General features: G+C 38.1%; 2 protein-coding genes across 2 annotated transcripts in view; one reads left to right on the forward strand and one right to left on the reverse strand.

The window, feature by feature from the left end:
• The window catches only part of LTK (leukocyte receptor tyrosine kinase), a 112,420-nt gene extending 105,234 nt beyond the window's left edge, over window positions 1-7,186 (forward strand). Inside the window, exons 26-30 of the mRNA XM_087722376.1 lie at window positions 1,752-1,844; window positions 2,401-2,502; window positions 2,971-3,105; window positions 3,671-3,761; window positions 4,715-7,186. Of these exons, the coding sequence (XP_087578502.1) occupies window positions 1,752-1,844; window positions 2,401-2,502; window positions 2,971-3,105; window positions 3,671-3,761; window positions 4,715-5,482 (1,189 nt within the window). The 3' untranslated portion in view covers window positions 5,483-7,186. The remainder of the gene's footprint in view (window positions 1-1,751; window positions 1,845-2,400; window positions 2,503-2,970; window positions 3,106-3,670; window positions 3,762-4,714) is intronic.
• A 2,357-nt stretch (window positions 7,187-9,543) lies between these two features.
• Window positions 9,544-15,491, reverse strand: part of ITPKA (inositol-trisphosphate 3-kinase A) — a 65,123-nt gene continuing 59,175 nt past the window's right edge. The window contains exon 7 of the mRNA XM_014065535.2: window positions 9,544-14,374. Within this exon, the coding sequence (XP_013921010.2) occupies window positions 14,171-14,374 (204 nt within the window). The 3' untranslated portion in view covers window positions 9,544-14,170. The remainder of the gene's footprint in view (window positions 14,375-15,491) is intronic.

Here is a 15,491-nt window from a genome sequence, read left to right on the forward strand (position 1 = left end):
TGTTGCATCAGAAGATTAAGATGGCCTCTCTTCCTTCCACCTTGCCTGTTTCCCAAAAAGCTAAGCAGGACTGGATGTAGTGCAAGGCAAACCACTTCTATATTACTGCTGAGAAAACATATTATATCTCAGGGAAATTACTAGCTATCAGCAATGTGCAAAGTGTGAGCCACATCTCAGTAATGCGGCTATAAAGGGGCTGTCTATAAATATGATAAAGATGCTAATACTGAATTGACTACACTCCTGTATTTGGAGACTATAGCTTTCCGCAATGTGGGGCCTTATAGAAGTTTTTAAGTCTCCCAAAACTTACAACTAGCAAAGCATGTTTAGAAACATTGTTAGACTGCACTTTGAGTCCTTCTTCAGTGTCATGTATGTTGGATGGGTGATACGTGTTGGAATTCCATAGTATCTGGAGGAGTCCATGTTACCCATCTCTACTTTAAATTACAAAATCTGTATTGGCCACATATTGGCTGTTTTATCACAGGAGGGCAAAGAAGGACCAAGATTTCCCCTCCATTTCCTGAGACATCTGTCATAAGCAGGAGTCAGACTGGTGATGAAGTGAAACAATTTCATATAATTCCTATTTTCCTTCTTTTCAATTTCCTTTTCAATATAACTTTAGAAAATGAGCATTTGTCAAGCTTCTTTAAAAACAAAAATGCTCATGGTGAAATTTGTTTTTGCTATTAATTCAGACGGTGTTAAGACTATAATTACTGGGATTAGGTGAGTAGATCATCCATGGGGGAGAAGGGAGATTCTGAATTATTCAGCACTTTAAAAAAAAAAAAACTGATCCAAACCTGGTTTGATGCATTATTACACTGTTTGACTGGCAATTCCAATCTGGGCTATCCATTTTTTTAATGTATGATAAATTAAATACTAAATAAATCAAGTAGTAAAATTAAATTATGGTTCAAAATTCAGAGATGCATATAAGGAATGCTCCAGGCTCTGTTTTCTGACTTACTTCTAACTTTTCCAAGGAAATTTGACAACATTGCAAATGGTAGGGAACCAGAATACATCCATGTACTTAAAGCAGTGATTAAATTAACAAAGGACTAAAAGTGTCCATAGGCAATTGCATCAGTTGTTTAAAGGGGGGCATGTGCTTCTTGAAAGCTAAAATGAGTCTTCAAAACTGTGGGCTCCACAGCCCTCTAAAAACCTTCAGAAACATTTTGCACATTTCTGGTATCTAGTAATTTTCCTCAGCTGTCACATTAAAAAAATGCTTCTCTTGGGTCAAGCTCAACAGCATGTACCAATAAAGGAGAATATTTGTAGCTAAGGGTTAAAATGTGGGGTCCTTGGTACTCTCTGGGCTTGGTTGTTTTCTGGAAGACATTTAATTACCAAACTAGAAAACATCATCAGTACTGTTGTTATCTAATAAAACAACCAAGCTCAGAGAGCAGCAGTATGTAGTTTTCTCAGCAACAGCATGGAGGTGGTTTGCTTTGTACTAACTAAATCCAATCCTGCTTAGATTTGGGGGGGGGGGCATTAGGAAGATTGGATAGTGCTGAGGCTGGTCACATTGCACACTATATTTCTGTGGTAGGTTTTTCACCCTGTGAAATAGGCTACTCAGAGGAAACAATATTTGACTGTTTGAATGTAATAAAGTGCTAGGACAACATGTTCTTGCAAAAATGAGAAGTGTCTAATACTTAAGTCTTTTAATATTACTAACTTCCACTTTGTAAACGTGTGACTTTTTTTTAAAGGGACATAGCTGCAAGGAATTGCCTTCTGACTTGTTCTGGTTCTGGGCGAGTAGCCAAAATCGGTGACTTTGGAATGGCCCGAGATATCTATAGGTAAGGAGAAGGGAAGTGGGATGGCTAAAAGTTTATTTCAATGTGAAGAAAAAGTATCAATGTCTAACAAGATTAAATTGGGGGAGCAATTCACAGCACTTTTACTTGATTATGCAGCAGTAGAGACATTATCTATCCATGGAATAAGAAGGAAGGTGGAATGATGGGCGCTTTATTTATTGATGCTAGTGAATATTTCATTTTAAGAGCAGATGTTCAGACTTACTTACAGAGCCATGGTGGCACAGTGGTTAGAGTGCAGTACTGAAGGCTACTTCTGCTGACTGCCAGTTCAAATCTCACCAGGCTCAAGGTTGACTCAGCCTTCCATCCTTCCAAGGTGGTTGTAATGAGGACCCAGATTGTTGGGGGCAATATGCTGACTCTGCAAACTGCTTAGAGAGGGCTGTAAAGCACTGTAGAGTGGTAAATAAGTCTAAGTGCTATTGCTATTGCTACTTGTGTGAAATGCAGTCTTGCAGGGAAAATGCAGGGAAGAAGGAAAGAGTGGATCTTTTTGTTGCCTTACAATGCTCTTCTTTTTCTACTTGGCCAGAGCAAGCTATTATCGGAAAGGTGGGAGAGCCATGCTTCCGGTCAAGTGGATGCCTCCAGAAGCTTTCCTGGAAGGCATCTTCACTTCCAAGACAGACACCTGGTAAATACTTCTCTTTAATCTTGGCCTGTGGAATTGGCTTCATAACTGCTGAGAAGTCCATTCAAAGCATTCGGGAGGCTTATTCCCAGCTCCACTTGAATGGTTGCGATTGTTGTGAAGTTTTTAATCTGTTTCTTGTATCTTGTTTTTTGTCTTGTTCGTTTTTTGTATCCCCCCCTTCCCCACTTGTTTGTTAGCCGCCCTGAGTCCCTAGGGAATAGGGCGGCATACAAGTATAATAAACATTCAACATTCAACATTCAGCTACCTGCAGATAGGATTACAGGCTAAATCACTTTTTTTGAGATAAACAGAAGTGGCAGGGACTGTTGTGGCGGAAACAATATTTTGGTAGCTCTCTGTCCATAACTAATAGGAGGGTGGTTGGGAAGCAATGGTAGAGACTGGGATAAACGGCTTTGATGGTACTTAACCCAAAGGATAATACTCTGACTTCATTTATGTCAGGTCCTTTGGAGTGCTGCTTTGGGAGATTTTCTCCTTGGGCTACATGCCTTATCCTTGCAAAACCAACCAGGAAGTATTAGAGTTTGTTACCAGTGGAGGAAGAATGGACCCCCCCAAGAACTGCCCTGGACCTGTGTGAGTATGACTGCTTTATTCAAATAAAAAGGGGGACATTCAGAAAACAATCAAGATTATATTTAATATATTTAATACCACTCTTTAAAGTTTAGGATTATCAAAACTGTACCAATTTAGATAAATGTTGTCCTTACTACCTACCCACACTGGAGAATAGGCAGACCAGAGAGGAGGGGAGGGAGGAGGGGGGAGAGAGATATCAGCATTATATTTTCCTTAAAATCATTAGGATCTTCTAAATGAGCAAGAAGAGAGTTAAAAAAAAGGAAGACTGTGCCTGGCTTCCTATTGTAGCTGGCTGAAAAACTTCTGGCGCTACTTTTTGTTGTAAAATTATGAACATGCCCCCCCCCCCCTTTTTACCATCTGAACATTTGCTTATGGTATGAGGACAAGTGAATCATCTTGGAGATCTCCCGAGGCCATGACCAACGTTGCTTCACTGAACCCTTATTTAAAGTCCTTGCTGACACTGAAACCTCATCTTCTCTAATAAAGGGGAAACCTTCCTCTCTTCGCTTGTTTGAGAGAAATTATTCTTTATTCCAATTTCTTCTTCAAGCTATCGAATCATGACACAATGCTGGCAGCACAGTCCTGAATACCGTCCAAATTTCTCTACAATCCTGGAAAGGATCAAGTACTGCACACAAGTAAGTGGTCTTCTTATGCAAAAAATTTCAGGACCCTCACTCACTTGTGATCAGATGATCCTGATAATTGGCCAATCTAGTTTGTGATTGCCTTCTGAACTCTTATTTGTCTTCTTCCTCACTCCTACCCTACCCATCCACAACCCCACAATCAGGGGTGGGATCTTAGGGGTTTAACAACCAGTTCGCTGAGTGTACATGTGCAGTTTATAGAAAACTCACCTTCCGTGTTACTGCTGGTGAGGAAAACAGGTGAGGCGCGGCAATCCACTCTGCTGCGCCTATCAGCTGGGCTTCGGAAAAGGAAATATAGGTGAGTATAGCGCAGGGGTGGGCTCACTTTAAAGTCAGAGTGAACCAGCTGATAGTTGGAGCTACCAATTCATTGGAAGCGGTCCAAACAGGTAGAATCCCACCCCTGCACACAATTCCTTACATCCTGGAGAGGTTTTCTGAAGAATTTTATATATTTTTATATTCAGAAGCACAATTGATTATAATCAGAAATTAATGGTGTGTACTTCACTTCTGGGAAATGTTAAGAAAAGGAAGAGTCGTGCACACATACATATAATATCTACTGCCTTAATGAATCACCATCTCTCTTCCAGAGCATATGTGTGGAAATTCTCAATAATCCAGATTATGGTTGTCCCAAAGATGCTTTTTCCAAAGGCAACTGGACTTTCTTTTTTCCTTGAAGATACTTCACTTCTCATCCAAGGTGCTTCTTCAATTCACCATTCACCATATTCAGTTCACCATTCAGTCAGAACTGAAGAAAAAAGAAGAAAGCCTAGTTGCCTTGGAAAAAAGCCTTTTCTAAATTAAGTAAGACCATGCATCTATGGATTTTGTTTAGTTTGGTCTTGTGCAACTCTAAGAGAGAATGTCTGCTAAGCCTTTTTACGAAGAGTAGCACGAGAAATCCAACATCTTGGTTTGTCTTTTAGGACCCTGACGTGATCCATACCGAATTGCCCATTGAATGCAGCCCCATACCAGAGGATGAAGGAAGCACTGTGCTACATCCAAATAGCAACACAGGGATAGTTCCTTTGCTTGGGAATCAGTGCCCTCAGATAAGCCACCAAGCAATTGAAGAACATGATTCTGGGAACAAATATGGACAATGTCCCCAAGAGCTATTAGTGGAGAACCTTAGTAACTGGAGAGCAAGAAGACCCAGCTTGCCACGTTTCAATTATTCCAGCAGTGGGGCTTGGGCTCAACCAGTCTTAAACCAGAAACTGGATTCCACAAGTCAGCCAGCACATAAGTTGAAGAACAAAACCAAAAACCTTTGGAACCCAACATATGGATCCTGGGTGATGGAGAATAATTGCCAATCCAGTCCCAGCTCTAAACTCAACACAATGCAAGAGCGAGAAGATTCTGGATTTGATGGGACTTATAGCCCCTCCCCTACTTCTCGGGCATCCCCTTCATCTCCAAGTCAGAACCATTCTCCTCACATTGATATTGGCGGGATTGAACTGGTGAAGCTGCAGAATTTCCCTTGCGGCAATGTGAATTATGCTTATGACGACCTCTGCTATGAAATAGGTCATCCTTCACCTTTGGCTGTAGAGCCAGCCACGGTCATTAGGAGTGGAAGTCTGCACAGGGATAGCAAGTTTGTTTTCAAGACAGAGAAAACCTCAAGGGAGAGAGATTCTGGTCTCTCCTTGTCTGATGATCTGAATGTTACTCCTATGTAACAGGGGATGCCGAAGAATCATATCTTCAACTTTGGGTACGGCTGCAAGAGCAATTAAAATGTCCTCCATCCCTATTCTTAAATTGGGCGGATTAATATCACTCTCTGGCCTCCTTTCCTATGAATGCCCAATGAAGCAGTTCAAAATGTAACATTGGTTCCAATCTATTAAATTCATGGTCACAGAAAGAAATGATGTCCTTGTTACATTGGTTCAGGCTTTAGTTGGAATTGGTCATACCCAATCACCTCTAATAAAAATTATCTATATCATAAAACAGAATATGTAAGAAATGGCAAAAACCAATCATTACCGGTTTAGACCAGTGGTCTGTAAATTATTGTACTTTCCACCTGATTTATCATAATGCTGTATGGGAAATTAAATATACTTAGTTTACTTAAGGCACTATTGCCCAAAGTGAATGGGAACAAGGAAACTAGATTTAAAAAGGACAGAAATTATCTGTTTTCTGCAGAAAAAGCACAGAAAACAAATAAAAGATTGCAAAGGAGCAAGTTGAACAGAGGCCTTCCTTTTCATTACTGAAAATGGTTTTGCCCCACAAAGTCCAAATTAGGTCTCTGTAGTCAGAATTATTCCTCATTAGTTATAGCTCAGTGGGCTAAATGCTTTTAATGGACCTCACAAGGCAGCCCTAACGTACAAGCAGTCTGTGTTCAATAGAATCCAGACCAAGGGTCACCAACCTTCTTGAAAATTAAGGAGTTATGGTTCATGTTCCCTATTAGCAAGTTCAGAACAGGATTGGGGGGACAGAAAAGGATATTTAGAAGCAGCATGAATTTATTAGGCAATGTAACTCTTTAAATCATAAATCTTCATAGAAAATTCCATTTTAGCCCTAGTCATTTCAAGGATGCATTTCTGTTTTACACAAGGTAACTTTTGAGCGTGTTTCACTGCAGGGAATCAATACAGACTTTAGAGCTGTCAAAGGATTCAGAGGACTGTGTACAGTATGTTCATGGAACTGATGTATAAACTGGGTAGATGCTCAAGAGACATGTTCAAGGCTATATATGCTACTTTTTAGAATCAGTCTTGCTGTATTTATTTTATTTTACAGTTCTCCAGCTGAAAGGTAAAGTCTTCAGAAGATGTTCAGTATTGTTCTGTTGTTATCAGTTCTTGAGCTTAGCTAAGCTTTTCTCTTGGCCTTGGTTTAGTGACCATGGTCGAGATAAGAGATTTCCTGACATTTCGATGGCAACTATGGCTGGGATTTTCAGAGGGTACACAGACTACCTTGTCTGTGAAGATACCAGCCACAAGCCCAAGTGAAACGTCATGAAATTTATTGTCAAGACGACCAACGTTACTAAACCTTGAAACCCAACACTGCTCAACAGATACTGGCTGTAAAAGCTTACACCAGTATATTCTTGTCTTAGAGTTTGGTGTAATGTGCAAATAATAGGTATATATGTTATGTTTGTATGTCATTTTAATCACAATATAATTATCTGCCTTATTGGCAGTAATGGACTTCTTTCCACAAACTCCACAAAACTTTGGAATCATGAAGTAAAGCCTAAGTAATTCATTAGTTTGGTGCAGCAAGAGCAGAAAGTTTTCTTGAAGACCACTGTTAAAACTTTATTTAGCAAAATTAATGATTAAGAAACATTTCCCAAAGATCTTTAATACCGTTTTAGAAAAATAAAGTCCTTATTGTTAGTGCACAGTGCTTTTATTTTGTATCTCTATAATCTATGTGGCTATACAATTTCTCACTGGATCCCAAGATCCTGGTTGCACTTCTTACCTTTCCACGACTTATTATGGCTTGCTGTGCTATCTTCATAGTTTACTTTGATCCAGGCATAATTTGATTTACCATCCTGTTCTGACATTCCTTTTTTTGTAGTAGCCTAGAGAAGATGGATGCTAATGGATAAAATACTCTCCCAAAATTGTAATTTCTCCGCAGACTCAGTGTCAATTCCAGATTCAGGTCTGTTGAGGCATCTGTATAATTGAAGGGTAGAATCTGGGTCGGTCACCGGGACCAGAGGTTTAGTGTTACGAGGTTTCGGACTCATGCTGGAGCCCATCCTCAGAGAACTACTCTCTCATCAGAATGTGTCCCACGTTGTGGTGAGAAAGAAGTTCTCTGAGGAGTCCAGCACAAGTCCAAAAGCTCAGAAGATTAAACCTCTGGTTCCAGAGACTGACCCAGATTGGATCCTGCAACATTATCCTTTGCCTGCATTATAATTACTTATAACTATTTCCTCTCTCTCCAGCCTCTGAAGAGTTCTTTGGAAGAAAAATTATGGTAGCAATATATGTAAGATCAGAGGATTATAAATTGAAAAAAGAAAGATTGACTCTTCATAAAATTCCATGCTAAGGCAAGACTATTGTGCAATAAAAGCAAAAACAGCACTATATACTTTCATTGTTTTTTCCTGATACAATAAAAGTAACTGTAAAAAGATAAATCCTTTCAGCTGCTTCACTAGAATATACCTGTATTTCAGGGTGTATCTTGGCATTATGTTGACTGAAGAATGTTTATTATTTGTTTTAAGGGGAAAATTATGCACTCCACATAATTTCCCATCATTTCAAAAAGGAAAAAAAAGCATTTTTGAAATCATCTTATTAGCCCTGCCTATTTTCAATCAAGATATGTTAATGAAAACTCAGCTCACCAGTCCCCATAGCAGTTTACATTTTAGAAAATATGGGTGATGCGGTCAGCCCCAGAAGTAAGTAAACCAGAACAGGAAGTCAGCTCCGCAGACAGATTAAAACTACTTTTATTGAAATTGGCTATAAAAACAGAAACTTGCAAGACAATTGTTCTGTAGAGAGTTGGTATTCTACCGGTTCAGGCCGGATCGCCCAAACCTGTAGCTTAAATCACAGGTGGCTCTGCCTACCCATGCCTGGCTCGAAGGCATCCCATTTAGGCCCTTTTTTCACCAAAAGCGCATGCGCAGATCTGTGCATGCGCGGAGCTGGCGCATGGGAGTGAAGCAAGTGTGAGCAAGCACTCATATTTGCGAACCAGTAGGGAATTTAAGTGTATACCACCCCTAGTTCTGTACCTCCTCCTCAGCGGATTAGGAAGGGACATGCCTGAGTTGCTTCTGAATGTCATCCAATCATGGACCTGAAAAACACTTCAATCCCTTTTGCCTAGACCAGTCCTTCAAACTTTTTTCTGTAATGATATTGTCCCACTTTTAAACAATTATGGAGGACATCTAAAGAGCTTTTGTTTGCATGGATTATATTTAAAAACTAAACTTGACACATTCACTACTGTTACTGCTTCTCACAGCACTTGATGGGAGTTTAATATTGTATTATTTTTCAACATAAGATGGCATATAATGTTGACCTTCTGGACCCTTGAGAAGGTCTTGGGGACCTCCAGAGGACCTCACTTTAACAGGCATTGGCCTAGGCAACATATTTTGCATATCTCCATCTAAGACATCTTTATTCCTTCCTATGGCTTGACCTAGTGGTTCAGGATATCATTTTTAACTATGCCAGAAGGGTGGGAGGAAGTTTTCTGTTTCAGGCTCTGGCTGTTGGGGATATACACTGATATGTCACATTTGTTGTTACCACCCAACCTCATTCCAAGAAAGAGAAGTCTCAACCTCAGCCCAAAAGTACAGCAATAGTAAAGCATGTGCAGTTTCCATCACTCTTTTTAACACCCCCACATACTTATCAGGGAAAGAAAAAAAGAGGAAACAAAACAGAGAATCTCTCTTGTGCTTCTGATAAGAGTTTTAGAACTTCAGGAGTATTGTATCACTTTCTTTTACAGTTCCTCTTCCCACCACTTATATCAATGGCAATATAGACTTCCATTTAAAAAAAAAATCTCATACAATAGTATATACTAATAATTAATGAAACCTTTCCTTCTGCACTAGGGGTCTGAGGAAAATATTGCAAATCCCAAAGATTCTTTGTTTTCTTTAATACTATTATTGTGCACCCATTTATTTATCTAATTTGACATTCATCTGTCCCCAGTAAAGAAAGAGACATGATACCAAGAACAGGAGGACATCTAATATAAAAATTTAATGAACATGTTTTTAATTATATTTATTTGTTATAGCACATTTTGACTATTCAGGTTCTTAAACCCATACAATTAGGATACCCAAATTCTTCACACTGTAGTGTTTGGCACAACATTGTCTATAAATGAAAAAAGTTTTTGTATGCAAGTAGTAATAAAACTAGAGTTGTAGTTAAAGTCAACTTGGCTATCTGATTCATAGAATTCAGCAGGTGAGAGTCCAGCTTTTTCTATTTAAAACTCACAACTCTAAATTCTCAATGGATTGTAAAACTCTTTTAAGTACAAAATTATTTGCCATTCTCTATATTGCACTTTTCCTTTCAGCTCCTAAGTAAATGCATCACAACAACATATGGAGTCCCACAACAAACCTGTGTGAAAAGCATGTCTACTTTTTAAAAAAGTCAAGAAAAATATATTTCTTGGAAGGTGTACGGAAAAATAAATGTTTGTGGCACTGAATTTGAAGTAATTTTCAGTGTGTCATTTTCCTCACTGAAACTTATGGCAGCTATTTCTTTTAAGAGGGGATGGGAAACCAAAAAAGTGTTTCATAAAATTTCCTTGATCAGGATTTGTTTAGGAATTATCTGTTTTTCCTAGATAGCCCTAAAGACCACATTTTAATAAAACAGCTAAAAGGCACCAGATAAGATAATTATGGTCAAATATGGTAGGCCAATCCTACCAGAGAGAGCTTGGAAAGATCAGGATACGAAGAAGAGAAATTAGAAATGACAAAAGCTATCCTTTTTGTATTACTATATGTCTGTAGCCTGAGCAATAACTAGTCAGAAATTACAGATTGGTTATCAGATCTTAGATGGAGAGGCAACTTAGGATAATGATTAAAAAAAATAGCAGAAGGCAACAAAAACTCATTGATCCTTTGAACAGCAGGTAAGAGATTGTCAGATGCAAAATGTATACAAGGAAGAGGAGTGTCTCCATACATAAGTACAGAGAAATACCAAAGTATTTCTAAAGTCTTAAAAAGGAAACCGGAGGTTACCCAAAACATTTTTGGGGCGGGGGGAGGTGGATATATGGAGCTTGCCTTTATAGTGTTATCTACCATGACACTCAAGATAAAACTTGACAAGATTCTATTTTAAACTCTTCCCTTGAAAGCTCTACTAGGAGTTGGTATCATAGTAATCATAGATATTTTCAACCAAAACTCTTATATAACTTCTTCCAGTGGCTTGGAATTAACCAACAATGTTGAAACGCATAATCTTAAACAGGGCACCAAGATACCATCTGCATATCCCTCTAACAAGCCATCATTTGGAAAACCCTAAAGAAAATGAAAACAAAATTATTCCCAAGCCACTTTTGCTATCTGGTTCTATGAAGTTTTACCTCCATGATAGTGTTACAGCATCTCTGCATCTTGACATAGCCTTGACATACAATCCAGCCGGGATGCATTTCAAACAACAACATTTCAGATCTTGGCAAATCTGGACTGTCCTTTTTTCCAGAGGCGGCCAAAATGCAGATTTTATTCATTTATTTCATTCTTCACTTTTCAATTGGAGAGCAGCTGCCTCATCCTCAAGAAAAGAGTTAAGCATTGGGCTCATGGTGGAAGAAACTGAAGAAAGGTCCTTTGGGGAAAGAATGGGCTTGGAATGCTTTGAAAATGGAATGGAAGATCACAGGCAAAGTTTATTATAAAACTTTCTGGTGTCCTGAGCTCTTTTTCAAAGTGTATAAGAAGCAGCAATATATAAATGAGTTGTTCTCATTTTTTAAAAAAAACAAATAACTTTTAGGCTGAAATACTGTATTTTTTCAGAGAATCAGACACACCCTTTCCCCCCAAAAAGAGAGTGAAAATCTGGGTGCATCTTATACACTGAATACCTTTCCACCCCAAAAAGAGAGTGAAAATCTGAATGCATCTTATACACTGAATACAGCATTTTTGGCCTCCTGAAACCCCACCTACGTTACAAAAATGGACGTGCAGAGATTTGGGAGGCCTGCAAAGTGCTCCTGGGATCTGGGGAGGGCTAAAATGAGTGAAAAACTGACATACAATCCAGCTGTTTTTGCCCTCCTATCCCCCAAGAGCACTCTACAAGCCTCCTAAAGGCTATGCATGCCCATTTTGTTTGGCAAAAAAAGGGCCTATTTTCGCAAAAAATGGGCCGTTCTTTTGCTTGTTTTTGGCCCCCTCTCCCAAGGAGCACTTCGCAGGCCTCTCAAACTCCCTGCATGCCCCGGTTTTCACAAAAAATGAGGCATGCAGAGGGTTTGGGAGGTCTGCAGAGTGCAAAAGCTTTTTTAAAAAATTTACCTCTTCAAAATCTTGGTGCGTCTTATACTCCAAAAAATACGGTACATTTATAAATAATTTTGTTCCAAATCATAATTTCCAATCCCATCTCTAATTATTATACAAAATTCTACATCCAGGTAACCCTGTATCAACTTTATAAGATCTATTTTTTAAAAAATAAACTACATATATAAAAATATAGTTAGTAGCCATTTTTAAAAATTCTGGCCAATTACACGTTTAATTTAAAATTAGTTATTTCCAAAGATTCTCACGTTACACTCAGGGGTTGCTATGAAAGTTTAAAAACTGTGAACAGCAACTTTGAATTCTTCAACCTAATGATGGTTGTGTGGCCTGGACAGCTTCAATTTATTAAACAAGAATTTATCTATACATAAGTGAGGGTATATTTTATTTATCTGACTTTTAGTGTAGATTAGCGCCTTCTAGTTTTTTTGCAGCATGAAATACCAAAATATTTATATTGTCTCATCCATGACCAAAAGACCAAAAGAGACATGGAGATGAAAGAATTAAAGTGTGGCTAAAATTGATTTGTGAGTCTGTTGAAACTGACAAGCAAATAGGAGGCCATTTTTTTAAAGTTAATGCTCATCAGACTATCTACAGCAGCAGCCCCCCAACCTCTTGGGGTCCAAAGACCGATTCTGTGAAGGGAGGTTTTTCTGCAGACTAGAGGGGGCATTTTTGATCAGTGTGACTTTAAGCCTACCGCAAATCACAAGAACCAAGAATTAATATTGCAAAGTTTCTATTTTGTTGCATTCACTTCCTGAGCCTTTATCCAAACAATCAATTATACATACCAGATTAATTGATGTACCAAGTGGATTTTTAACACAAAGCCTAAGCACTAAAGGCCTGAAAACCCCCATAAACATTCTGCTTGATAATTTTTCCCTTAAACCTTCAAAAGCTTGCTAGTAGATCCAACCAGAAGTACAAAGTAGGGAAGTCACTTGGTGATTAAACTGTTTTATCACTGAATGACAAGTCTGAAGATTTAATCTCTAGATGTGTGTGTGGGGGAGAGTGTGTTTCAACTAGGTAAATTAATAATTGTTTCATTTCATAAACTGAATCATTAAAGTAGGATAATACCACAAATATTCAAATTCAGTGACTGCTTAGGTGTCATTTCTGTATTCACGCACACCAAAGTCACTAAATTACCCTGAAGCTAAATATCTTAAAATACATGGCTCTTCTTTGTCTCTACAATTTCTTGGATTACAAGAATCTTAAATCTAGGAGCCTTAAAATCAATCCCAGCCTCTCTTTAAAACATGTTAGCAATTAGAGACATTAATGCAATTAGATAGGAACCAAACTCTTTAGATGAGAACCAACATTTTACCTTTTACAATTGTTAAGCATCTCTACCAGAGAGTGTCAAACACAGAGACAGTTATTCACTAATTATTCTGAAACAGAATAAATACGGCTATTCGTGTCCTTTGCACAAATTGATTTTATGTCAGTTGTACCCAGAGTTCTTTATATATGGCAATTTAAAACTCTATCTATACTTAGATGTGAGCAGGTTAAACAGGTTAATTTGGTATTCAATGTTTTGGGAGGGTTAGTTGTACTGACAAAGTGCATAATATTTTTGCAGGAATGGGAAGGGGGGGGGAAACTAATTCAAAGGAAACAAGGCTAAGCAAAAAAAGAGAAAGTTAGACAGTGAGGATAGGATCAAGAGTAAATTCTTGCATTGTCTATGAGATGCCATTTGGTTTCTAAAGCTTCAGCAGCATTCTGTGCATATTTTCATTTTTTTTCTGTACAAGAATAGAAACTAGAGTATTTGTTTTTTTTAAAAAAAGGAAAACTATGAATCTATATATTCTGCACCAAGTTCCAAGATGTGTTGCATATATGCGAACGCGGGAATATTTACAGTGTAAACGCTGGAGAAAGGAGGGAAGCCTGCTTGTTGGTTTTGAGGATTTCTTCTTTGAAGGAGATCTCTGATATAAATATTTTTTTTCTACTCTAAGCCCAAGGTCAATAAACAGCAATACTGAATTAGTTGGTTTACATGTAAGCAAATGTCCTGATCATCATCCAAATGTTCACAACCATCCTATTTCTTGCATAACTCTTATCTTTGCTTGGTGCATTCAAGATTAGCTTCTGAACTGTTTAGGTTTCATGGTTGGTTAGGAATTACATCTTTTTTGCTGAAGTCTTCCATATTCTGGATGCCTCCAAGGTCCTGGAAGAATTTTAAAAGGCTTCGGAGGGAGCAATTATAGAAAGGTTAGCAACTTCAGGTTAGTATTTCTCATCTCTCCAACATACTTTCTAAGATATCAATTAAATTGTCCAGTCCAAATAAATATCCATCTTCCCGGTTTCCTTCTTGCCAAGCAATCCTGTGGTCCAAGATTTGCCCATCCGGAAGAAAAGTGGTCTTTCCAAAATCAATGAGCCACACATTGGCATGTTCACTTTCATCGTGCACAAATAACAGTGAACTTCCAATTACCTACAGAAAATAGAAAGAGACAAAAGATGAAGGCCAAAACCTGATTTATTAAATTTCCTGAAACTTTACATGTTACCTGATGATTGGCTGGTTGTGATTCCAGTCTCCATATACAGGTAGTCCTTGAGTTATAACAGTTCACTCTGATCATTCAAAGTTGCAACGGCACTGAAAAAGTGACTTATGACTGTTTTTCACACTTACAACCATTGCAGCATCCCCATGGTCACGTGATCAAAGTTTGGATGCTTGGCAACTGATTTAAGACAATTGCTGTGTTCCAGGATCACGTGATGACTTTTTGTGACCTTCTGACAAACAAACTCAATGGGGAAGCCAGATTGCCTTAACAACCGAGTTACTAACTTAACAACTACAATGATTCATTTAACAACTGTGGCAAGAAAGGTTGTAAAATGGGTCGAAACTCACTTAAAAAATGTCTCGCTTAGCAAGGTAAATTTTGGGGTGAATTGTGGACATAAATCAAAGGTTACCTATAGTTAGAACCAACACACAACCAGTTTATAAAGAAATGTGTGCATTTACAATCTCCTTTGACTAATAAAACAGACAAATGCGTGCTCTGTCCAACAAAGACTTATCTCAACGGATAATTGGACTTTGTTGGATTGATTGATTGATTTATCCAATTTTCAGGCTGCCCAACTTCTTAGCAACTTACAAATTACCAAAAAAAAATTGCACCCAGGATATAGAAAAAGATATTATACCCAACCAGAGGAACAATACAACATACCATAAAACCAAACTTAAATAATGGAGACTCTACAACCAATGTATCCCAGACTATGAAAACAATCAAGTTTTAGTGATTTCCTGAACATCATTAGGGTGGGATCCATATATATATATCTGGAATGATGTCATTGCCGCTGTAAAAGAGAAGGCCCACTTCCTGGGTGTTTTTAAGATGATATTGCTTGTTGTACAGTAGATACATAATTCATATATGTACAGGAGGCACTTAATTCATACATAAAACTGCCACAAACAATATCTACTGGGATTATTTTATATTCACTAGTTTACTGTAGTTTCAACTTCAAGAGGAGCATACAGTATTAATGGTATCTTAATATCTTTCACCTGAATA

Source organism: Thamnophis sirtalis, unplaced genomic scaffold, assembly GCF_051295495.1.
Source record: "Thamnophis sirtalis isolate CommonGarterSnake01/CBP01778 unplaced genomic scaffold, rThaSir2_p1.2 scaffold_1, whole genome shotgun sequence".
In the NCBI taxonomy this organism is placed as follows: domain Eukaryota; kingdom Metazoa; phylum Chordata; class Lepidosauria; order Squamata; family Natricidae; genus Thamnophis; species Thamnophis sirtalis.